This window comes from Felis catus, chromosome D1 (assembly GCF_018350175.1).
Source record: "Felis catus isolate Fca126 chromosome D1, F.catus_Fca126_mat1.0, whole genome shotgun sequence".
Taxonomy (NCBI): Eukaryota; Metazoa; Chordata; class Mammalia; order Carnivora; family Felidae; genus Felis; species Felis catus.
The window spans coordinates 68,672,374-68,698,515 of NC_058377.1; the positions used below are offsets into that span (position 1 = coordinate 68,672,374).

The 26,142-nt window shown below is 41.6% G+C and overlaps 1 protein-coding gene across 7 annotated transcripts in view; it reads left to right on the forward strand.

The window, feature by feature from the left end:
* The window catches only part of MICAL2 (microtubule associated monooxygenase, calponin and LIM domain containing 2), a 225,826-nt gene that overhangs the window by 171,729 nt on the left and 27,955 nt on the right, over nt 1-26,142 (forward strand). For 6 of the 7 annotated variants that reach the window (XM_023239563.2, XM_045038968.1, XM_023239564.2 and 3 more), the window contains 3 exons: nt 556-1,858; nt 18,948-19,063; nt 23,978-24,067. In XM_023239563.2, the coding sequence (XP_023095331.2) occupies nt 556-1,858; nt 18,948-19,063; nt 23,978-24,067 (1,509 nt within the window). Of the gene's footprint in view, nt 1-555; nt 1,859-7,356; nt 7,553-18,947; nt 19,064-23,977; nt 24,068-26,142 lie in introns of those variants that run through there. The other variant, XM_023239565.2, reaches the window with a different exon arrangement.

A 26,142-nucleotide genomic window follows, 5' to 3' on the forward strand; every position in this document is an offset into this window, starting at 1 on the left:
TCAGTTCTGGAAGGGTCAGTGGAAAGTCCCAACGGCCATCTTTCTGCCACCACAGCTCCAGCCCAGAAGGGTAACTGTCTCTCCTTCGCTTAATAGTCTCCAAGGAAGAAGCCTTGGCCTCTCGGTTGTTGGAGGAACACACCTATCTACGGGTGGAATGTTCCCTTAGTAGGAACCGTGGCTAAGTTCACCTTGGGGCATCTGGTCTGGCCACACATAGAGGCCAGGCCAGCTCTACCTGGCTGGCTGGCTGGCCCAGGAGCTGGTCAGTGCAGTCACCTTCCATTCTGGCTTCCGACCCACCTAATCCAGCACCCAGCAAAGCCTTTGATCACTGCTGATACAGGGCTCCGGGCAGATCCCAGCAGGTCCCAAGGCAGCCACTTAGAATGAAGAGTGGCCCTTTGAAATCATCCTAGACAGAATTCTTTTTTACTTTGGGGTTTGGAGATCTGAAGCGAGGCAGGGACGGGGACATGGGCTGAGAAATGCCTCCCCATATAAATAAATGCTGGGAATCCCTAAATACCCATTGATTTTGCCCATCTCCTCTAGGTGATAGATTGCAACCCGCCCTCGCAGGTCTCAAGAGGTCACTTCAGCCCTTCTACCCCAATCTTTCTGAGGCGTGCCAGAGCCCAGGCAGCACCCAAGGACATGCACCTGTATCTGCCTCGTGACCAAGTGCTGGAGCGGGCGGAGTACTGCACGGTGAGGCCCCAGACACCCAGTCCTGCAGAGACGGCTTCTGATGGGTGTCAGGAAACAGAGTCCCTTCTTGGGGATGCCAGAAACATCCACGGAGGCCCACACCCCGCTGGAGGGAAGGTCAGGTGCTTGCCAGACCAAGAGCTATCCCCCGGGGCTGGAGAGGACCCAGGAGAAAGGAAAACAGAATCCGGAAGGAGAGAGGAGGGTGGGTCACAGCCGACAGAGGGGAAGAGGCTGGGCTTGAAGAAGTTAGTCCTCACCCCGGAGCAGAAGACAAAGCTGCTGGACTGGAATGACTCCCTCCCTGAGAGTGTGAGCCTGGAAGCTGGGGCACAACCTGCCCAGAAAAGTGCTGACAGTGGTCGACGAGGCCATGTGCTGAAACCAGTCAGCCCCTTGCTGCTCCCCTGGACAGCGCGAGAGACCCCACCAGCCCAGGGAAAGGCTCAGGAGAAGACGGGGACCCCCGCTGAACGGGCTCCAGGGGAGCCAAGTGTCCCTCCACCCAAGTCCCCACTTCGGCTCATAGCAAATGCCATCCGAAGGTCCCTGGAGCCCCTCCTCCCCAACTCCACCAAGCCAGAATCAAAGCCCTTGCCCACCACCCAGCCACACTCCTGCACTCGCTCATTCAGCCTTCGAAAAACCAGCTCCGGTAAAGACTGCAGCCAGCAGTCCCCAGGGAGAGACATGGCACGCAGGACCTCAGCCTTCTTCTCCTGGGGCTCCCCACCCGCCAGGGCTGCCCAGCCTCCGCACCCTCGCCTTCCTGACCCTGCCTTCCGTACCCACAGTTTGCCCAACCGGCCATCCAAGGTGTTTCCTGCATTAGTGTCCCCATCCTGCCACAAGATGGAAGATGTCCCCACACTCCTTGAGAAAGTGAGTTTGCAGGAGGCCTTCCCAGATGCTTCCAGGGTTCCAAAGAGGAAGATCTCACTCTTCTCCTCACTCAGACTCAAAGACAAATCTTTTGAGAGTTTCTTCCAAGAATCCAAACAAAGAAAGGACCTCCAGGACCTCTTTAGCATCCGCAGGGGCAAAGGGGAGCCCGTGGACAGTGCCCAGCCCCTGGAGAAGCTGGCACAGCCTTTCACTAGCACCTGCCTGGAGCAGAGGGTCCATCCTTCTCCAGACAAAGATGCAAGTAAGTGGCTCTTTCCTAACAATAGTCTGCAGTTCGTGCTGGGCAGTTAACCATTCTTACTGGACTAACAACGGGCATCTTTCCCTTTCTTTTGCTTCCCAAATTAAATTCTGACAAAAGTAGGAAAACTTGAATTTGAAAAATTGGGGGAAAAATTGAATTTGAAATTACATTACAGAAAGTTCTGAAAGAGACAAAGAATCGACCATAATCTCACCACTTTCTCACTCATTATCCATGTATGGCAACTTTTACTAAGTTTTACCCCCAAAATTGTATTTTTCATTTTTTTAAGTTTATTTATTCATTTTGAGAGAGAGAGAGAGAGAGAGAGAGAGAGAGAGAGAGAGAGAGAGAGAGATTGAAAGAGAGAGAATGTACGCATGAGCAGGGGAGAGGGGCAGAGGGCGAGAATCGCAAACAGGCTCCATGCTCAGCACAGCCCAGTGCGGGGCCCAATCCCATGAACTGTGAGATCATGACCCGAGCCTAAATCAAGAGTCAGATGCCCAGGTGCCACCCAGGTGCCCCCAAATTGTATTTTTTTAATCAACAATATAGCATAACTATTATGACAGTCACACATAGTCTACATAAATGCGATTTAATGGCAGTAGAATGTTATTAACATTAGTGGATATGTTACTTCATTAAATAAATTATTTTTATCTAGAAAATAATAAAACTATTTTTTAAATTTTTTCAATTTTTAGATGTTTATTTATTTTTGAGAGGGAGGGAGAGACAGAGTGTGAGCAGGGGAAGGGCAGAGAGAGGGAAACACAGAATCTGAAGCAGGCTCCTGGCTCTGAGCTGTCAGCACAGAGCCCGACGTGGGGCTCGAACTCATGAACCATGCGATCGTGACCTGAGCCGAAGTCAGACCCTTAACCAACTGAGCCCTATAGGTGTCCCCAAACTGTTTATTGTTTAAATTATGCCTATGAATATATTTATATTTTATATATGTGGTATTGAACGAACATTTTTTATGCATATAGGTTTTTCTTTCCTTTGAATTATTTTTTTAGGATAGGTTCCAAGAAATGAGATTACTGGATTAAAGATGCAAATTTTTTTTTCTTAACTTACACTAACATTGTTTCTTAACGGTATGGATAAAGGATGCGTGGGGCCTCTCTGTGTTATTTCTTACAACTGCATGTTGTCAGTTTCAATTAAACCGAGAGAAAGGTAACAGTTTATATTCCACCACTAATGTATGAAGTACCTTTTCCGCCATACCGTCATCTGTATTGAGTCTCATATTTTAAAAATATTGCTGTTTTACTAGTCAAAAAATGGTGCCTCTTTTAAACTTAGGTTTTTTATTACTATTTAAAAACAGTTATATATGTGCTTAACAATGGAAACCTAGGCTTTTTATATTTAAATCTGATTATAATTTTTAAATGATTGAATTAATTAATAAATTGGAAGAATCCGACAATGTGAAAATAGAAAGTAACATATATTCTCTGTCCCCCTCCTCTTTGCCAAAGTTTTGGTATGTATCTTTAGAGACAGTTTAAACACATGATTTTTTTTTTTAGTTGTTGGTATTTGGTTGATGGCTTTAAATAAACTGTGATTCTCCTGTCCCTATTCTTGAGCAACTTTGTTTTTATTTATTTATTTTTAACTTTTTTCTTTTTTTAACTTTTATTTTGGAACTTTAGTTTTCAAGCAAAAAATTAACTTCCTTCTTTGGTGCCTTAATCAGAAAGCTGTACAGATTAACAAGAGACTTTATTTTCAGCCAAGCTCAGGATAGGCACAAACAGGCTGGAGTTTAATTACACCCTTTATATCACATCGTAAACTTTAATGTGTTGTGCATTTTTTGATAGATAGTACATTCGTGTAGTTTAAAATAAAAGGGTATACAATGCACAAAATAAATAGTCCTATCTCCCTTCCCTGTCCCTGAGCCATCCAGGTCCTATCCTTGATGACAGATGTTATCATCAACCTCTTAGGCATTCTTGCAGACAGAATTCATGCATATAAGAGTAATTTTATAAATAACAATATTTGTTTCTTTTTTTACGTTAAGGTAGTATGCTAGCGTATCGTACACACTTTGTGTTATGCTTTTAATTTTATTTTAGAGATCATTGCATGTGGGCACATAAAGACCTTTCTCCTTTGTTTTATAGCTGCACAGGATCTCTGCACAGGTGTAGATGTGGATTTAGGTAGCCAGGCCCCCAGGATGGAAAGTCAATTGCAGATCTTTTGCTACTGCAAACAGTGCTGTTGTAATTAACTGAGAACTTAGGCCATTTGGCATATGTGGAGTAGTAGAGGTAGAAATACTGGAATGAAGGATATGTGAATCAGGGATTTTAATCGAGATTGCCAAATCCGCCATCAAAATGGTGCCTGTTCAGCAAAATATGAACGTGGTGTTTCGACACTTGCACTAACCAATGGGCTATCCGATTTTTTTTTAATCGTTACCAATGTGATAGGTGACTGAGTACCTTTTCAATTTAAAAAGTCATTTGTATTTCCTTTTCTATGACCTATTATCTCTTCTATCCAGTTTTCTGTTGTACTGTTGGTATTTTTCTTAATGATGTGAAGGGACTCTATTAAAAGGGAAATTTAGCCCTTTTGTTGTGACAGGAATTACAAATATTTTTTCCAGCCTCTTGCTTGTTTATGGTGGATTTTGTCACATAAAAGTTTTATTTTTATATCGTTGTTATGAGCAGTTTTTCATTTTATGGCTCCTGGCCTTTATATAATAGTTCAGAAAGCACTTCTTCCAAGTTTTAGAAAAGAATTTTCTTACAGTATCTTTTAGGTTTTCTTGTTTGTTTTTAATTTTTTTACATTTAAATACTTATATCAAGAAAAAATCCTAATATAAAATGTGAGGTATGGATCCAGCCCCGTTTTGGTTTTGTTTTGTCTTAAGCTGTCTCCCTGGTTATTCTAAAATAATTTAGTGACTAATCCATCTTTTCTCTTATGTGAAATGATGTATTTGTCATGTATCAAATTCCTGTACTTGGATGGATCGCCCTATGTGTCAGTACCACACTGTTTTAATTATTTTGCTTTATATATTTATACCCTTTTAAATTTATGTATGTACTGTCAGATAGGAACAGTATTCCATGATTGATCCTCTCTTTCAAAATTTCCTGGCTCTTCTTCCTTGTTTGATATTCTATCTGAACTTAGCCTCAGCTTGTTTATGTACAAAAAAAGATCCTATGAGTATTTTCATGGCATTAAGTTTACAGAGTAAGTTGGCAAGAATTCACAACCTTATGATATAAATTGCCTTTCCATTTGCTCTCTGTTTTATGACACCGCCCCCAGAATATTTTAAACCTTACATCATACAGGTCTTGCATATTTATTAAGTTTATTATAATGTATTCGTTTTTATTATTGCTAGTGTAAATAAGATCTTTTGATATATCTTTCTCCTATTGTTTGTATATCTGAAATGTATTGACTTCCTTATAAATACTTTTTGCCCATCCATTGTGCTGCCTTCTACTTGCTTGTGAAAGCTTTCCAGTGGCTTCTCCTGGGTCCTCCCTGAATATGCAATCCCAACATCTGTAAATAATGATAATTTTACCTCTTGTTTACAAGACGTATACCTCTAATTTATTTTGTTTCCTTAGTCTCTTTGGTTTCTAGAATCTCCAGAACAGTATTAACTAAAAGTGGTGATAATGGTTTCCTTATGACATTCCTAACCTTAATGAGAATGCACCTCATTAAGGGGAATGTTTTCCCATCTAAGCATGATGCTTGCTTCTGGGTTGACTGGGATATATTTAAACACTTCAAGGAAATTGCCATCTAACCCTACTTTACTGAAAGTATTTTAAATCGTGCATGGTTGTTGAATTTTATCAAATGATGCTCGGCACCCTTCAAGATAATTGTATGATTTTATTTTCTCCATAGTTTGATTAATACTATGAATTATGTAAGAGATTCACTGATATTGAACCATCCTTATATTGCTAAAATGAATACCACTTGGTCATGACATCTTATGATTTTAATATAACTGTTCTGTTTGTTAGTATTTTATTTAAGATTTTTGCATTAAATTCTTTCAGAAGATTGGTCTTTACTTCATTTATTTCACATTTAGATGACTTTTGTATGTGCTGATTACAATAAGTGGGGGCCAGTGTGTTTTCCTGATTTATTTATCACGGAGAGCTCTTTCATTTACATTCACTGAGAAATGGTATGACTTCCTTGGCTTGGAACAGAATGAGAAGGTAGAGAATGGAATTAGGTTAAGGCTGACCAGCCTTAGAAATAGTGCCTGGGCCCATCTCATGGAAGAGTTTGTCTTTCTCTCAGGTGTTCTCAGGTCAATATCCTAAGAATGCAAAGATTTTCCCTACCCTATGAGATTAGGCTCAGATTAGTTTCCTTTTACTACTTTTTAAATTTATTTATTTCTTAATAAAGGAATTTATTATTCCTTTCATTTCCCTGTGCAGCCCACCAATCACACACATACACACTGACATTGCTCTCTCCACAGTTAAGCTGTGGGTACGCTCCCATGCAATGGAGAAAAAGAACCGTATCATAACTGAAAATGAGAAACTTTCAAAACGTATTCAAATGGACATACCTCAAACTTACGATCACTTGAATAAATCGGCTGAAATTAAATTTTTCTCTTTTCCACAAAACTTTCTGGGTTCATTGATAGTATACATAAACTTCTCAGGGTCCTTGAATTACTTAGGGGCATAAACTGATTTCAAGCACTTTCCGGTGCCGATTTTATACAAACAATTTTGAATGCGAGGTATCATTCTCGTATATAATTAAAGCACCCCGAGAACCTCCTTTTTCTTTTTGCATTAAATCTTTATTGTAGTATAAAATATACACATTAAAGTACACAACTAATGAATTTTTGCAAAGTGCACATTTGCTTAAATACGCCTGAGATTAAGATCTAGAAAATCACCAGCACTCAGAAGCCTCAGTCATGTTTCTTCCCACATACATGTGACACCCAACAAAAGTGCTTACCATCTGACTTCCATCATCTCGGATTGCTTCTGCAGTTTTTTGACTTTATAAACGTTGAATCATTCAGTATTGTGGTAGGCAGGATTCTCAGAGGGCCCATGCTTTCTGCCCTGCAGATCTCATCTTCCTGAGTATGGTGGGAACGTGAACATGATGGATCTCACTCCTGTGATTAGGTTACCAGAGTTTGTGAATGTAATTAAGTTCTAAACCAATTGACTTTGGGTTAATCAAAAGGGAGATTATCCTGGGTAGCCCTAACCTAATTGGAGGAGCCCTTAATAAGGAGGGGGCCCTTCCTGAAACTCACTGGGTGAGAAAGATAGGATCCTGCTGGCCTGGAAAAAGTCAACTGTCATACTATGGGAGGCCCTACGGACAGCGGGCCTCTGAGAGTGAAGATGGGCCTCCAGCAGACAGCCAGCGAGAAAACGGACCCCATCTCCTATGACCACCAGGAACTGGATGCTGCCAACAACCTGAATGAGCCAGGAGAGAACTCTGAGCTGCAGATGAGACCCCAGCGTGGCAGACCCATCAATCGTGGCTTTGTGAGACACCCAACAAGAGCATCCAGTTGAGCCGTGCCTGCCTCCACTTTTGACCTATACGACTGTGACATAATAAATGGGTATCATCATAGGTGCCGAATCTGAGTTCATTGCTTCCACAACAACAGAAAATACAAGTATGTATTGTGCCTGGCTTCTTCCGTTAAACATTATTGGCGGGGGCGGGCGGCGGGGGTGGGGGATGTGGGCAGGGTTCAATATTGTTGTAGGCAGCAGTGGTTCATTCTTTACATTGTTACCTTTTATTCCCTTGTGTGAATATGCCACGATCGTGCATTCTGAAGCTGGGCATTTAGGTGTTCTCAGTTGCTTTTATTGTGAATAATGCTGCTTTGAGCATTCTTATACCTATCACTTGTGTTGGCTACTGTCAAAGATAAACAAAGCCAGATGCCATGAAAGGTGTTAAGGACAGATTTTAACTGATAATACACTATTGCAGCAGAAGAGAGAGTCCAGCATGAAGTGAACTCACCTTTGAACTTTACAGAGGTGGCTGGGTGTTCTACAGGGTGATTGAGGGAATAGGGAGGGGCTGAGCAAAGGCTCAGTAGAGTCAAGGAAGTGAAGAATTATAAAGGTTTGGTCGGCATAAATGCTGAATAGGCTAGTTGTGTGTGTTAGCTGGCAATCGTTGAAGTTAGGATTCTATCTTCCCATAGAGACTGGGAGACAGAGGTCCTATCCTTCCTGATGATTACCTTTCAAAGGCCTGGCTTTCAGGTTCTTGAGAAAGACATTCTTGAGTGGTAGGAGATTCATATACATCTCAAGGGGACCAAGGACTGTAAGAAAGGGCAGTCAGAGCCCTATCAGCAGGTGCTGACTAGAACAAACACTAAATTGCTTTGTCAGTCAGCCTTGAGTTTTCTCAGGTAGGTACTTTAAGGAGGGCTAGGGTTATCTTAGGGATGTGACCTTGAGTTGTTAGAAACTGTTAGTGTTCAAGTCTTTTCGCAGAGGAAGAAGTGGGTGGGCTAAATAATTTATGTTGAGAGTCTATAGTTTTTATAGACTATAAAAAGGTGAGGCCTAGCCAAGAAGAAGCTTGCCCAGAGTTTGTTCAAAGAGAGAAGCTTTATCAGGGAACGCCTGGGAGTGGATTTGATGCGTGGTAGGGTAGGCATGTACGTGGTTTGCGTTAGAAGATACCGTCAGACAGTTTTCCAAAGTGGTTGTACGAGTGTTTATACATTCCAGTAGGAAATGAGAGCTACCCTTGACCTACATCCTTGCCAACACTTGACAGTCTCAGTTTTGTTTTATGTTTTGCTCTCACCATGTTTATGAAAGGTATCTCATTGTTTTAATTTGCATTTACCTGATAATGATGTTGCACTACTTTTGACATTTTCTCTCTCTCTTTTTTAAAGTTCGTTTATTTATTTTGAGAGAGAGCAAGAAAGAGCACATGAGCAGGGGAGGAGCAAAGAGAGAGGGAGAGAGAGAATCCCAGGCAGGCTCCGTGCTGAACCCGACATGGGGCTCGATCTCACAAACTGTGGGATCATGACCTGAGCAGAAATCAAGAGTCAGGCGCTTAACCAACTGAGCCACCCAGGCATCCCTTATTCAGATATTCTCTTGTATGAAATCTCTATTCAGACCTTTTTGCCCAGATCTCTTGCATAGATGGTCCTTTCCTTATTAAGTTGTAATCTGTGTAGATTCTGGATACAAGTCCTCTGTCAGATACATGTGTTATGAGTATCTTCTCTCCCTCTTAGGCTCACTTTTTCACTCTTTAAAAAAAAAAAAAATGGGGGAGGGTCAGAGAGAGAGAGGGAGACACAGAATCTGAAACAGGCTCCAGGCTCTGAGCTGTCAGCACAGAGCCGGACGCGGGGCTCGAACTCACGGACCGTGAGATCATGACCTGAGCCGAAATCGGACGCTCAACCGACTGAGCCACTCAGGCACCCCTCACTTTTTCACTCTTAAAGGTATCTATTAATAAACACAAGTATTTATTCTAATGAAGCCAAATTTATCAATAGTTTCCTTTATTGTTGTTGGTTTCTGCATCCTGTTGATGAAATCTTTCCCTATTCTGAAGTCATAAAGATGTTCTATTTTACTTTCTAGAACTGTGCCGTCCAATATGGCAGCCACTACTGCACACGTCAGATATGGTTATTATGAGTGAGGACTGCATTTTTTATTTTATTTCATGTTAATAAATTTAAATTTAAAAACTGAAGCAATGCAAAATATTCTTCTAGTAAACACAACGTTTTGCTTTTTGAATTACATTTTACTTTAACCATTAAAATTTTATCACCTAAACAGGAAAGTTCTTTTTTTACAGAAAATTTTTTTTAATGTTTATTTATTTTTGAGAGAGAGAGAGACAGAGTGCAAGCAGGGGAGGCACAGAGAGAGAGGGAGACAGAGAATCTAAAGCAGGCTCCAGGCTCTGAGCTGTCAGCACAGAGCCCAATGTGGGGCTTGAACTCACGAACCATGAGATCATGACCTGAGCCAAAGTCGGGCCCTTAACCGACTGAGCCACGCAGGCACCCCTAGCCAGGAATGTTCTGTAAGTATAAAACATGTGGCAGATTCTGAAGACTTAGTATGAATCCAATAATGTAAAATATCTCAGTAATTTCTATATTGACCACATGTTGAAATGATAATATTTTTGATATTTGGGGCTACATAAAATACATGATTAAGACTAATTGCATCTGTTTCTTTTCACATTTTTTAATGTGGCTAATGGAAAATTTTAAGCTACATGTACGTCTCGTATATTTCTTTTGGACAACCGTTATAAAAGTTTTATTCTTCTACCTTTTGCAATTTAGTCTAGTACCAAAGCAGGATAGATATTTGTGTATTCTGTGAGGTAGAGTGAAGGTTTATTGGTTGGTTTTTTTCTTCTTGTTTTTCTTGATTCAGCAGCATTTATTTTAAAAGGCCATCCTTCTCCTCCATTTCACTGCTGTGACTTCTGTCATAAATTAGGCAGGTCTGTTTTGGGCCTTCTATCCTGTTCCACTGGTTGATTTGTCCTTGCACCTCAGTCAGGAAGTGGTTTTATAATAAGTCTTCATAGCCTGGAATAGACCCTCCACTTTGTTCTTCTTCAAGACTGTCTTGGCTATTCTTGGCGTTGTGTATTTCCATGTGACTTACTGAATCAATCAATCATTTTCCACAGAAATATTTTCTGAACATTCGACTGGGATCACATTGAATCTATAGATCAATTTGGAGACAATTAACATCTTTGCATGTTGAGTCTTCAAAGCCACGGACATGACATATCCCTGAGGTGTTCTTCAATTTCTTCCCGTGTTTTGTGATTGTAGAGATCTCGCACAATTTTCATTAGATATATTCCCTAGTATTCGATTTTTTGGTGCAGTTATAAATGATACAGTCTTTAATCGGTTAATTTACAGACATTTGGTAACTTTAGAATATTGAGTCTTCTGATCTAAGAATATACAATAGTCCTCTATTTAGCCAGAGTTCCTAAAATTCTGGATATAAATCCTTCATCAGGTATGTGTTTGCAAATATTTCCTCCTAGTTGATGGATTATCTTTTTAGTCTCATCACAGCATCTTCCAAAGAATGGAAGTTTTTAGTTTGATGAAGTCACCTTTATTAATTCTTTTATAATTTGAGTAATATTTAAGAAATCTCTGCTACACCTAAAGTCACTGAGAATTTCTCCTGGGTTTTCTCCCAGAAGCTTTACAGTTTTTAGCTTTCAGGCTTGGATCTACAATCCAATTCTAATTGATTTTTTATAGTGAATTGAAGTCAAGTTTTTTGGCCTGTAGATATCCAATTGTCAGCACCACTTGTTAAAAAGACTATTCTTTCCCTCATCGAGTTATTCTGGTACCTCTACAGATAATCTGTTGACTATATATGTGTAGGTATCACTGTCCTCTTTAATCTGTCCGTTGATCTACATGTTTAGCCTTACACTACTAACATGTGCTCTTGGTAACTGTGGCTTCACCTGAAAACAGGTAGTGGGAGTCCTGCAGTTTTGTTCTTAAATATTATTTTGGCCCCTCTAGGTCTTTTGTGTTTCCATATAAACTTTAGAATGAGCTTGTCAGTTTCTACCAAATAAGCCCGTTAGAATTTGGATTGATATTGTTTTTCATTTATAAATCAGTTTGGGAAGAATTGACAACGGAGTTTCTGTCTGTGACAATGGGATCTCTCTCAGTTTATCTAGGTTTTCCTTAATTTCTCCTAGAAAAGGCCATTAGTGTGCAGTGTGTAGTTCTGCATATTTTTTATTGAATGTGTCCCTTCAGTGTTTCATTTTTTTGTTGTTGCTATTATAAATGGAATGGCTTTCTTAATTTTTATTTTCTGTTGGTCATTGTTGATATATAGAAACACAATGGACTTTTTATATTGTCCTTGCTCAACTCACTTATTATTCGAGGAGCTTTTTAATGGGATTTTCTATATAGATAATCATGTTGTCTATAAATACAGTTTGACATCTTCCTTTCCAGTTTTTATACCTTTTATTTAAATTTCTTGCCTTATTTTTCTGCCTGGGACTGCCTATGCAATTGTTAAGAATGTATATCATTGTCTCCCCCCACCCCCCCATAATGGAAGGATTATATTTCACTGATGAATATATTGTTTGCTGTAGATTTTTAAGGCAGGTACTTTATATTAAAGAAAATTCCATCTTTCCTTAGCTTACTATGACTTTTTTATCATGAATAATGGATAAGTGTAATCAAATGCTTTTTTACATCTATGGAGGTAAAATTTTTTTTTTACTTTAATGAATAATGTGCTGAATTACATTGACTGATTTTTTTTAATGTTTCTTTATTTTGAGGGGTGGGGCATGGAGAGAGAGAGAAAAGCCCAAGAAGGTTCTGCACTGTCAGCACAGAGCCTGGCTCAATGCTAGATCTCATGAACCTGTGAGATCATGACCTGAACCAAAATCAAAAGTCGAACACTTAACTGACTAAACCACCCAGGTGTCCCATTGATTGACTTTGTTATAGAGATCTGAAAATGTCACACCATTATTGTGTTCTTGGAGTAAACTCAACTTGGTCATAATGTATTGTGTATTTTTATGTATCACTGTATTGGATTTGCTAACTATTTTTCGTAGTTTTGCAACCATGCTCATGAGAGTTATTGGTCTGAAGTTTTCCTTTCTTGCAATATCCTTGTCAGGTTTTGGATTTCATCCTAGCCTTGTAACACAAGTTGGGAAGTATTCCATCTTTTTGTGTTCTCTGGAAGAGGGTTTGTATTTTTTTTTCAACACTGTTGTTATTGGCTCTTTAAACATTTGAGCACAAATGAAGTCATCTAGCCTAGCACTTTCTCTGTAGGGTGGTTTTTAACTGTGGAGTTAGTTTCTTTAATAGATATGTAAGTATTCAGATTTTCTATTTCTTCTTATGTCAGTTCTGGTAAGTCATGTTTTTCTTTTTTTTTATTTTTATTTTTATTTATTTTTTTTCAATATATGAAATTTATTGTCAAATTGGTTTCCATACAACATCCAGTGCTCATCCCAAAAGGTGCCCTCCTCAATACCCATCACCCACCCTCCCCTCCCTCCCACCCCCCCATCAACCCTCAGTTTGTTCTCAGTTTTTAAGAGTCTCTTATGCTTTGGCTCTCTCCCACTCTAACCTCTTTTTTTTTTTTTTTCCTTCCTCTCCCCCATGGCTTTCTGTTAAGTTTCTCAGGATCCACATAAGAGTGAAAACATATGGTATCTGTCTTTCTGTGTATGGTTTATTTCACTTAGCATCACACTCTCCAGTTCCATCCACGTTGCTACAAAGGGCCATATTTCATTCTTTCTCATTGCCATGTAGTACTCCATTGTGTATATAAACCACAATTTCTTTATCCATTCATCAGTTGATGGACATTTAGGCTCTTTCCATAATTTAGCTATTGTTGAGAGTGCTGCTATAAACATTGGGGTACAAGTGCCCCTATGCATCAACACTCCTGTATCCCTTGGGTAAATTCCTAGCAGTGCTATTGCTGGGTAAGTCATGTTTTTCAATGATTTATCCATTTTATCTAAAATTTCAAACTTATTGTCATAAGATCGTTTGTATAATAGCTTCCTTGAATACTCTGTAGGGCTTTTCATCCTCAATATTGGTTATTTGTGTTTTCTGTCTCTTTTTTGTTAATCATTCTTCTTAGAAATCATCAATGTTATGTCTTTTAAAACACCCAAATTTTTGCTTCATTAATTTTCTATTTTATTTCTGCTTTATTTTTATTGTCTCTTGTAATCTATTCTTATCTTGATTATTTTCTTCCTTTTAGTTTCTTTAGGTTCAGTCAGTGGTTCTTTTTCTAACTTCTTGAAATTGATCATAGGGCATCAACTCTCAACTTTTCTTTTGCACAGTGTGTGCATTTAAAGCTCTAAATTTCCCTCAAATCACTACTTTAGCTACATCCTAGTTTATGTTGTTATGCCATATTCTTATCCCATCAGCTTAAATTTATGTTTATTTCTTCTTTGGTCTGGAGGTTCTCAGAAAAGTTCTAATCGTGTTGAGATTTTGTAGTTATATTTTATATTATTGATTTTTAGCTCAATCTCACTATGTCAGAAGACATACTTTGATGACCTTAGTCCTTTGAAATTTGTCGATACTTTCTATGTTCACGAACCCAGGAGCCCCTGGATCCTGTACTTTAGAGATTTTTATGGAGGCTTTTTCACATAGGCATGATTGACTATTAATTTATTTTCCAGTCCCTTCCCTGTCTCTGGAGGATCAGGGGTAGAACTGTAAGTTCCAAGCTCTGGTCACAGCTTGGTCTCTCTAATGACCAGCCATCCTCCAGGAGCTCACCAAGAGTCACCTCATTAGAACAAAAGGTGCTCCTATCACCAGAAGTTTCAAGGGACTTAGAAACTACTCAGGAATGACAACAGTTTCGGGAGCTCTGTGTCAGGAACTGGAGTCAAAGACCAGATATGGGTGGGAATGGGGGACAGAGACCACATTATGTATTTCTTCTTAGCTCACACTATCCTATATTAAATAGCCAATTATCTTTTAAAGAAATTAAATTTACCATTCCAGAAATGGCTCTTCAAAGAGCCATTCTAAGCCATTCGTGGGTCTTCATTCCATGTGCTATATTCCTTCTGCTACAGAACTTCTTTTAACATTTTTTAATTGTATATCTTCTAACAACAAATTATCCTAGCTTTTCTTTTTCTGGAAAAAAAAAAAGCCTTTATTTTTTTCTTCATTTTGAATGGATCATTTCACTGGATATAAAATTACAAATTGACAGACTTTTCTTTCAACATTTTAATGATCTTTCATTGTCTCTTAGTCTATTTAGATTCCAATGAGATGCCCATGGACATTCTTAACTTAGTTTCTCTGTGGGTAATATATCAGTTTTCTTTGTCTGCTTTTAAGATTTTATCTGTATCTCTGGTTTTCAGCAATTTTATTAGCATGAGCCTTGCTATGATTTTCTTTATGTTGACCTTGCTTATGGTTTATTGAGCTTCTTGGAACTGTGGATTTACAACTTGCATTAAGTTTGTGTGGTTTTCAACAATATTACATCAATGACTTTTTCCATTTCTATCTCCCGCTATCTCCTTCTGGCACTCCATCCATATGTATTTTAGACCCCTTAATATTATCTCACAGATCACTGAGTTTCAGTTTTTCAGTCTGTTTTTTCCTCTGTGTTTCATTTTGGACGGTTTCTACTGCTGTAATTTAATTTCACCATTTTCCTCTGCAATATTTAACCTACTATTAAGCGAATCCAGTGAAAGTTTCATTTTAGATTTTATATTTTTCATCTTTTTAAAAACAGTTTATTTATTTTGAGAGAGAACACAAGTGGGGGAGGGGCAGAAAGAGAGGGGGACAGAGGATCTGAACCAGGCTCTGTGCTGACAGCAGAGAGCCCAATGTGGGGCTCAAACTCACAAACCATGAGATCGTGACCTCAGCCAAGGTCAGACACTTAACCAACTGAGCCACCCGGGCACCCCTGTATTTTTCATCGTTGTAGGTTCCATTTGGTTCGTTTTTCTATATTTTTTACTTCCTCATTCTACTCATGCTGTCTTTTTAAATTCTTGAGCGCATTTATAATAGCTGTTTTTAAATCCTTGTCTGCTAATTCCATTTATTTCTGAGTCTGCTTTTGTTAACTAATTTTTCTCTTGATGATCAGCTTATTGTCCTGCTCTTGTACATATACTTCCTGGCTGCTAGATATTGTGACTATTACATTGTAGAGTGTCTAGACTTTGTTTCTTCACTTAAAGAATGTTAAATAGGCAGTAAAAATATTTGGTAGGTGGTAGTGTAACTTGAAGATCAAGTTGTTTCTTTCAAGGTTGTTTTTTGTAAGCTTGTTTGGGTGAGTTTATAATAACCTTTACTCTAGGGCTAATTTATCCCTGTTACTAAAGTATGACTCTTCTGTGGCCTCTACTCTAATGCCACTAAAGTTTTTTCTACCCTTGCTGGGTGGAACTTGAGTATTTCCCAATCCTGTAAAAAGCTTTAGAGATTATTTAGCCTATAATTCCCAGCAGTTATTGGCCCAGCCTCATGCAGTTTCTCTCTATGGATCTAAAGTTTATTATTAAGCAATAGACTCAAGGAGACTTCTGTGCTTGTTCCTGAAGTGCCTTTTCTGCATAGCTCTCTACGGTTGTCTCCCCCACACATTCCAGCTGCCTCGACTCACTCAAACTCTGGTCTCTGTCTTTTCAACTCAGTGAACCTGCTATGCACTGTTTAGGCTCTTCCTACCTGCACAGTGGTCTGGAAAGTGCCTCTAGGCAGGGAGGTACTGTGATTGTACGGCTTCATTTGCTTCTGTTCTTACCTTTATCACAGTCCTGCGCTGTCTGTTGTCCAATGTCTGGAAATAGCTGCTTCACATATCTTGACCCGACTTTCAGTGCTTTGCAGTTGGCGATCAATCCCAGAATCAGCCCCTCCATTATAGAGTGAGCAATGCTGCCAGGTTTTGTTAACTTTGCCCTGGAAAAGTTAACTCCTGGAGTCAATGGTTCTGTGGTAGAAGTGGGGGAAGAGATTTAGAGGCAACTATATAACTTTTTTTTTAAATGTTTGTTTATTTTGAGAGAGAGAGAGAGAGAGAGAGAGAGAGAGAGACAGACCCACATTCTTGACAGTCATTATGAGCATGTAAATCCCTGGAGAGGAAGGAGCCCATGTCTTTAGTCTTGGTATTTCCAGCAGTGTAGCTTAGCGCTGTTCCTGCATAGTACCATGTTTATTGGTTTTGTCAAGCTCAGCTGTTGAGTTGAACATGTCATGGATAACATGTGGCTTACTCCTCCTCACGTAATAAACATATATTGGGCACCTATTATGACCTAGATCCTATGGTAGGAATAGAGTCGTCCAGAGGATTGAGTCCCAGTTCCTGGCTTTGGGAGCTCAGCCGAGTGGAGTCAGTGAAGCAGACAGGCATTTGTAGTACAGGATGATGAATGCTTTGATAGGCATATGTCCAGAGGACTCTGACGGCACACAAGGAGGAACCTGGCCCTGTGCAAAGTTTGGAGGTCGCAAAGGTGACCATAGAACTTTACATAACATTTGCCAGAAGTTTAAGAAATGCGTTACATTGAGAAATATTTTCCTCTCAATTTCAAAAGAAAACCCAATGGCCCTATAACATTTAGTTTTGAAAGTTTCTACTTTAGGCTACAATAGTTCTATAAAATGAAGGCTAATCAGGCAGTTTTGTTAATATTGCGGTATCGTTGATTTGGATCGACGATCATGATGAGGCAGAGTTGCTGCCATTGCTGACGATGACGACAAGATTTATTTAGGCACCGCTAATGAACCAGGCACTGGGTCAGGCTCTTTTCCTTGATTACCTTTACTCATCCACTACAGTGCTGCAGGTTAGAAGTTGTGAGTTCCAGACGCTCAGGGAGGTGAAGTTAGGTCCTCAGGCTCCCACCCTCAGAAGTGAATACCCCGTGACTACTTTACTCAGGGGTAGTTGAGTGGCTGGAACTGGAGGACAATCTGAGCTCACCACTAAGGGTGCCTCCTTCCGTTACTATGACGTCCTCTGAAACTCTCTTTACCTGAGCTCTCGCATCTGGCAAACTGAAATGGAAAACAGTGAACTCCTTCCCCAGAGAGTCTGTGCTGTTGTATAGATGGTTTGCATTATTTTGCTTTGAATAACAGCATATGTAAATGTGCTCCTGGTGGTTAAAATTAGCCTTGTTTTTTTGTTTGTTCGTTTTTTGTTTTTTTAAACGTGGCCTCTTCCACTGGGGTAAGTATTTGAAAATTATGGGGAGGAAAGGACAGGCTGGAGAGAATGCTAGTCACATGGAATTGCTTCTCCTTCCCCCTCCCCACCCAACACATACTTCTATTCAGACAGAAGCTGCCACGGCAGGGTAAAGATTCCTACATTTCCCAGCACGGAGTCCTCGCTGGTTCTGAGAGTCAGTGTCCAGAGTGGGTGCATGCAGACAGACATTACTATCAACTCTGCATCAGGATGTGCAAGGGCAGACGTTCTCGCTGAGAAGAATAAAAGCCTCCTGTGGCACCTGGAAGACTTCACCACACACGGTCCCCAGCCAGATCACAAAGAGATTAGTGAACACGGGGCCCTTTGCCGCCTCTCACCATCCACCTCTTGTTCAGAGATTCGCATATCTCCTCGCCTTCAGCTCTCCCGTGGGCCCTGCATTGTTGCGCCCTCCCTATCTTACAGTGCCTTTCCTGGCATTTGAATCATCACTTCGATGATGTGATAATATCTGCAAGTTGGGAAAATAAAAGTGGCATTTGTTTAGCCATAATTAATGAAATATTTATGTTGCATGAGACTATGTGATAAAACCTTAGGCTTAGAGTCCTTTTGCTTCTGATTACATTTGGGATTTTTTTTTTTTCTATGACCAGACATTCTGACGCCAGCTCTTTTACACTGAGCAGATGTCATGTAGTAAAAATGGGTGCCAGATGCTGTGAGCCACAGAAGGGCGATTTGTTTAAGAGCTGGCTCCGACTTTTTTGCATTCAATTACTCTGCAGAACGAACCTTACACGAGCATTTAGGTAACTCAGCTAACTTCAGACAAGGATTTTAATAATAGATTTCATCTCTGAATGCATTCTAAGCAACACACCACATAAATGGTGTTTAAGGAATTAATTGATTTCTGCATAATACCTTTTTTTTTTTTTAATATGAAAGAGCTGCAAAGCTCTTGGCAGGGACCCAGAAATGTAATTAACGTGGAGGGCCAAATTTCCAGTTGCCCTTAGGTACTGCCTCCTCCTGCTCACGGCAGGTGCAGCGAGGGAAGGGCAGGGAGGAAGGGGGTGAGGGGAAGAAGGGAGGAGGGAGAAGCAGCTTTGGGTTGGGAAGCAGCAAAGAAGCTGAGAGTTCAGTGAGTTCTTCTGTTCCCATTTCAGGTCCCAAACACACCCCTATCCGAGTGCAGGTGACAGGGGCCGCCTCTTCTACCTCTTCCACCGGCTCCTCCTCTGGAGACGAAGAGTTTCATCCCCAGCCTTCGCTGCAGTCAAAGGTAACAAAACTTGGCAAACTAAGAAGGGCCTTTGGCTTATGGGGGCCACTCACCATCTCGATTCCAGACCCAATGTGGTCTCCAGCTGCAGTGGTTTCGTTAGAGGATCGCGTTTCCTTGCATCTGACAGCAACCGCTTTTTACCTGGAACACCCCAAGAATTATCTTTTCTTTTTTTAATTTTAACTTTTAGGAGCTTGCCTTTCTTAGAGACTCCAGCTGGCAAAAAAAAAAAAAAACAGACATATTTACTTAAAATCATTTGGTGACTGCAGCTCTTAAAGTGGGTTTAATATGTGGTCCAACAAGCAAACCATCGAAAAAATTACAACAAGCAGATGCATATTTCCCTGGGGGAAACACAGCTTCATTTAAGAAGCACTAGAGGCAGATTGCATGGAAAATGTTATGTTGATTCTAATCAGAAATATGAAATGGACCATGCAGTTGCATGTCGACATGGATCTCCAAGGGTCCCTGCTGTGGAAGGGGCTAGCTGCGTGCCGGCTGGGGACATGGCCGTCCTTCTCTTTGCTTAATGAACAGATTTCTGGGAAACACTTTAAACAATTCCCATACTCATAGATTTAGAAGCACAGGCATGGCTATAGGTCCTTAAATGTGTCTGTATGTCACATACGTGAAGACACATCCCACGACCAAATCTCACTGTTCTTTGCTTTATCCACTGGGGCTGGCGCCTTCTCCCCGGGGCTGGCGCATGAATGGTTGGACCTAAGGTGCTTTCCAGGAGAACAGAGAAGCAGTTCACTGTACTAACAGTGTTTATTTTTTGGAGCGGTGGGGATCTGAGGAGAAAGGGAGAGAACCACATTTATTTACTTAGACTCAACTTTTCCATATCTGGCATTAGGAGCTTTGGCATCATCTGAAGTCACTCAGGGGTTCCAGCCCCTCCATGGCCCAGCTTAGAGCAAGTCAGGAGGGGAGCCAGGACAGGACATGAGTGGGGTGAGGGGAAGAGAGGGAGAGACAGAGGGGAAGAAGGTGAGAGGGAGTGGGGGAGGGAATGCAAAGGAGAGAGAATATGTAGGGCTTTCTCCTTTCTAACTCGGGGCATCTCTGATTAGTTCAGTACTCAACACAAATGAATTTGGTGTTATGTTGATTCCTGCGGTTTCTTTACTGTCCCTCTCTCATCGCTTTAAGCGGCCCTGAGTTAAGTCTGTATTCAAGTGAATACAGACATTCATCAGCCGTTCTAACAGCCATTCCAGCACTCACGGAGAACAGAAGAATGGAATGGTCCAAACGCATCGAATAGCAAGACCATGAGATCCCGGGCAAGCCTTGCAAGTAGCTCCTTGTCCTCCTGCTGGCCCAGAACAGAGCCTGTCAGCACTTAAGCCTACACTGTGGAAAAGCTTGCCTGCTTCACCTGGCTTCTGACCACTCTTACAGGGAGGGAAGGCGGCCAAAAGGTTCTTTACTACTTCCCAAGGGCTCACGCTGAAGGAACAAGGGTTTCCCCCTCCGCTCTGGTTTCTTTATCTCTTCTCTCCCACACAGGTGTGTCCCTGGCCACTTGGCACGGAGCCCACGTCAGCTCAAATGAAACTTTGCACAGGAAACTGGACACGGGATGTGCACACTCCACCCCTTCTCTTTCCTTCGGCCCTCCCCTCCCCCTGTCCTCCCAGACCCATGCCTGGACCTGGGAGAGTGGGGCAGGCAGCCGGTCCTTGGTCCTGCCAGACCTCTCCCTTTCTCTGTCCTTTGTCCTTTCCTTCCTCGCCTTTTTAGAAAATATTTTTAAAGTTTATTTATTTTGAGAGAGAGAACAGGGGAGGAGCAGACAGAGGGGGAGCGCGAGAGAGAATCCCAACCAGACCCCACACCGTCAGCACAGAGCCCAATGCGGGGCTCGATCCCACAAACCCGCAAGACCATGACCTGAGCTGAAATCAAGAGTCAGACACTCAACCGACTGAGTCACCCAAGCACCCTGCCCCAAGCTTCTTTTTCCTTTTCTCTCTGTGCTGTCATTGCCACTATTGAGGATATAAGGACTGTGCCTGGCACATCAGATGGCTATATGAGCATTTGTTAATAAATCATCCTTCTTTTCTATGTCAACATGTTTTAATAAAAGACGGTAATGGCTTTCTTTCCTTCTCCAGGTTCTGTTTTGCTAACTCTTGATAAAACAGTAAGGGTTTGGCTCCGCTGCTTGGAAAGTGTTAAGAAGCTGTCAAGGCATCCCCCCCCCACCCTGAAATTATATTAAATGATCTTAATTTAGGGGGGGGGGAGCTTTGACATTTCTCTAAGGCAGGGGTCTTCGATGTCCCTGCACATTATTGGGCACAGGAAAAGCAGTATAGACCAGATGAAAATGTGGATATTGGATTCAGGCTCCCTGGGCTTAACTCCTGGCTCTACCAATTACTAATTGTGCCATCTTGGGCAAGTTACTTAACTCCAAGATTTGATTGCCTTATCCATAATGTAAGTGTAATTTGAGGAATAAGAGATATGTGAAATAATTAGTATAATACCTGCCACATAGCACTTAGGACGTGCTGGGATTTACTATGTAAATTAATATAATGGAAGCTCCAGAGATACTTGTGAGTCTTTGTATAGGTCGAGTTAGACAATCTCTGGATAACACCTACCAGTGATCTCTACCTTGCCCCTCCACCCTACCCTTTCCAGAAAGGTCCTGGCTGCTTAATGGTGAGGTTCCCCCCATCCCAGTGGCCCAGACCCTCTGTTCAGACTGATGGACAGTAAATCTGGAAGCTATCTCGTAGAAATAGAGATGATCTGATATGGAATAAGTTTGAGTTCTGAGAGCTAAAATTTCCTTCCAAGGATGAAGAGGAAGATCCTAGATCCTAAGGAGAATTCTAGAAAAAGGAAATTTCATCATAAATGTTTTCACTGATGATCTGTAGACACTCTGAGCCTCAAAGCTGGCTGTCCTGAGGAGTGTGATGTTCCATGTCCATAGAATGGGTGACTGAATAACCAGGATCCACGTGGCCCTGGAAGCACACACGCTTTTTAGGCATAATCCCTGACCTCTGTCGTGGAACTGGATTCCTCTGGCAGTTTCTGGGGCCTGTTAGGTCTATTCTTCCCTTGTGGATTTATAATCCCTTTCAGGGGCAAACATTCAGTTCAACCTGAATGCCCAGGCACCAGGCTAGCTGTAATAAATTTTTAATTCCATATTTGTTTCTGCCAGCATTCAAAAGAAATAGTTAGCATGCTCTAACCTTTATCCTAATATGTAGAAAGTAGATGAGTATGCTCAGAGAAGACGAACTCATAGTGAAACTAGTCCAGTTTAAACATTTACTTTGTGTGTATAGGATATGTATGTATATCCATATACATATATATGTGTGTGTTATATATACAGGCACACATGTATGAAAAATGCATTGATTTTAGTAAATTATAATCATGCCAATTTATAAGATGATAATCTAATAGCCATGCCACTGAATAATAAAAATCATGGTTGGGATGAGCACTGGGTGTTGTATGGAAACCAATTTGACAGTAGATTACATATAAAATAAATTAATAAAATAAAACAAAATAAAAATCATGGTATTTACTGAGTACTTATCCCATATCTTTTTAAAGACATTCTCTCAATTAATTCTTTTTTGTTTGTTCGTTTATTTTTGAAGAGGGCGTGAGTCGGGGAGGGGCAGAGAGAGAGGGAGAGAGCAGGCTCCATTCCATCATCACAGAGCCTAACACAGGGCTCGAGCCCGTGAACTGTGAGATCATGACCTGAACCGAAGTCAAGAGTCAGATACTCAACTGACTGAGCCAGCCAGGCACCTCCCTCCATTAATTCTTATAACGTCCCCACCAGGTGGGCACTAAATCATTTCCTTCGCTCTGAAGAGGGCACTGAAGTTCAGAAAGTTGTGTGCCATGCTGAAACTTACACAGCTCAGCTGGGATTTGATGCCAGCTTTGTAGGGTGCCTGGGCTCAGCGCCCAGCCAGCATTCGCTGTTTCCCAACCGAAAGTGTCTCCTCTGCTTTCCAGTACGTGGAGCTGGCCACACCATTACTTCTCCTTCCGCTGGTGTTTAAAACCTAAGAGTGACACCATCAAAATCCAGACATCTATTTTCCGTACATGGATTTTGAGTGCTCTTGATTTTACAAGCCTAGGCACACACAAAACCCAGTGACGTTAATGACATATTTGCACAAGCAAAGTGAAGTGGGGAAGGGAAGCAATCTTCTGCCTGCCTCAATCCAAGAAACACTCGCATTTGGATTATTTAGATACCTTCCTCTATTCCCAGGCCCAATTGGGCAATGTAGACCCAACCTAAGGACTGTTTAAAATTATTAAATGCTTTTCATGGTGTGTGTGTGTGTGTGTGTGTGTGTGTGTGTGTGTGTGTGTGTGTTTCCCTCTCAGGCTCATCCTTCTTGGGCCTGTGGTAGCACCTGTATAGAGTATAATTTTTCTGTTATTCTTTTCCTCAAGGGAGCCAAGTCAATTCTCTATAAAGCCACTCCCACCTACATATGTACATATACACCCCCTCCAACACACACACACACACACACACACACACACACACACACACACACCAGTTTCCCAATCTGGCACCTCCTAGCCTTTAATAATTTTAAAATTATTAAAATGAAGTGAAATTTAAAATTCAGCTTCTTATTCATGCTAGCCTCATTTCAGATATCCAATAGCCACATGTGGCTAGTGGCTTCCATATTTTAGACAGCACAGACATAGATAGTCCATCATTGCTGGAAATTCTATCAGAACATCGTTGTTCTAGAAGCTAAGCAGGGGTTCTGTTGGAAAAAGTAAAAGCCTCTGTCATTATTTTGAAAATTTCAACCCCAGTTTTCTTGAATATATTTTTTCTTCTCTATTTTGTTTTTTCAGGAGAGGGAGACACTTAGAAGAAGGAAGCTGGAGAACGCAATAAAACAAATGGTTAAGCAAGAAGAATTGAAAAGACTTCATAAAGCTCAGGTCAGAATACAAACTTAACATGAGTGAGTGAGCCTGGGGACTGGGACCTGGTAATTGGATTGGGAAGCCCTTTGGGAGTCTGTATTGTATTGGGGGAGATGGGCTGGGGAAAAGGTCAGTCTCTCTTCTCTGAGTGACCAGATTTGTGGCCATTCTAAAAATCCTAACTCAATGCTTGGTTGGACTCTGAGGCCTGGAGAGCCCAGGAGTTGAGCTGGCCCCTCCCAGCTGCCTTTCTATCTGCAAACATGTGTCCTGCAAAGTGAGCCTGGAATGACAGGCGACCCATGGCCTTGGGAACCATCCCAAGCCCTGACTACCACATTGCAGGGACTTAGTTTTGTCCCCTGGGAGGATACAACCTTCCCCTGACTTCCTGACTGTGTCCCTGCTGAACTGACCACTATTAGGAACTGTCTTTACTCCAAGGTTCGTCAAAAACATGAGCATCCAACATTCCAATATAGATTTCCTCATTTGATTGTTAGTTCTAAACATTCCTGCCCAAATTGGTCTGCCCACTTCTGTCACAGACAGCCAAAGGAAGCAGGAAGTCAAGCATTCTCCATCTCCCTGAGGACCCCAGACTTAGCCTTGAAGAACAGTGGGGTTTTAGGACAGAAGGACTTAGAATGACCACTCGTATTCATGCAGTGTACCCTTATATTCCTTTCTGCAGTTATTCCCTCTGGCCATATAGTTCTGTCGAGGAAGGAAGTCACATTCCTTCACCCTTCAGAGTGACTGACAAGGGAGCCACTCCTGTCACCTAGCGGACAGGGAAAGTCCCTACAAAGTCTCTGTCCACTCCCAACTTCTGAAACAGGTTTCCTTGAAACATTGTAACTTTCCCTTGTGAAAACAAGGTAAGTCTCTATGATATGGTTTGGCCGACCCAGCAACCCCCTCCTTGTGTTCTCCTTCCAGACGGTAGGTGGTGATAAGAACCATGACGCCTCTGGAGTCCCCATCTGCTAGCGCTCACAGCAGCCCTTGTTAGTCTCCAAGATCTTCACCCTTGGTTTCCAAACAACAACCGCTGCTGTAGTCTGTTCAGGCAGCCATAACATCACACAAAATACGTGGCCTAAAAAACAGGAATTTATTACTCCTAGTTCTGAAGGCCAGAAGCCCAAGATGGTGGGCCTTCAGGATTGGTTTTTTGTTTGTTTGTTTGTTTGTTTTGTTTTGTTTTGTTTTATCGTAGCCTCTCTTCCTGGCCCAGAGACAGCTGCCTTCCTTCTGTGCCCAGGCAGAGAGGGAGATGTCTCTGGTGTCACTGCCTGTTTGCAGAAGGTCACCAGTGCCAACGGCATTAGGGGTCTTATGATCTCATTTAACCTTAATTCCTTCTTTAAAGGAATACAGTCGCATTGGGGTTAGGGCTTCAGGACATGAATGTGGGAGGACACAATTCAGACTGTAACAACCACAAAGCCAGAAATGCACTAGAGTCAGTCATAAAGTCATTGAAATGCTTCCCTTCCATTAGCGATTCTACGCCACGCCATTGAGAGACGGATTTATAAAAATATAATTGTCTTTAAAAGAGCGGCAGAGGGCACAAAACCACAGGAGTATTACAGAGAGTTCCCGTCTATTTTAGATTTTAGGTTACACCCCGGGACTTAAACACTCTTAGTCCCCGGCAAGAGGAGCCAGGTGGGTACTCAGGCCTGACCCCTGCTCACACCTCTTCACAGGCTCGGAGGCCCTTCCGCGATTGTAGTCTGAATGCAGGGGAGACTGAGAAAATGTGGAGCTCAGGAGGAGTGGGGGTGAGACAGAGCTGCAATGGGGTGGAGGAAGAGGGACACACACCTTCTGCCCGCCCAGACAGCTGCCAGTTCCTTTCATTTACCTGTTCTGCCAGGTGCGAAGTCAGTTCTGCCAAGGGCTGTGCCGTCTCGGCAGCATGCTGCTGGAAAGCAGAGAAAATTGATGGGGGGGGGGGGGGGGGGGAATGTATATGGGCAGAGGCTGTCCCTTGATTTTCCTTCCTAATACAGACAGGAGAGAAATAGCTGGTGGGGACAATAAACGGGTAAAAGCAAACCCAGCCGTGACTCCAGACA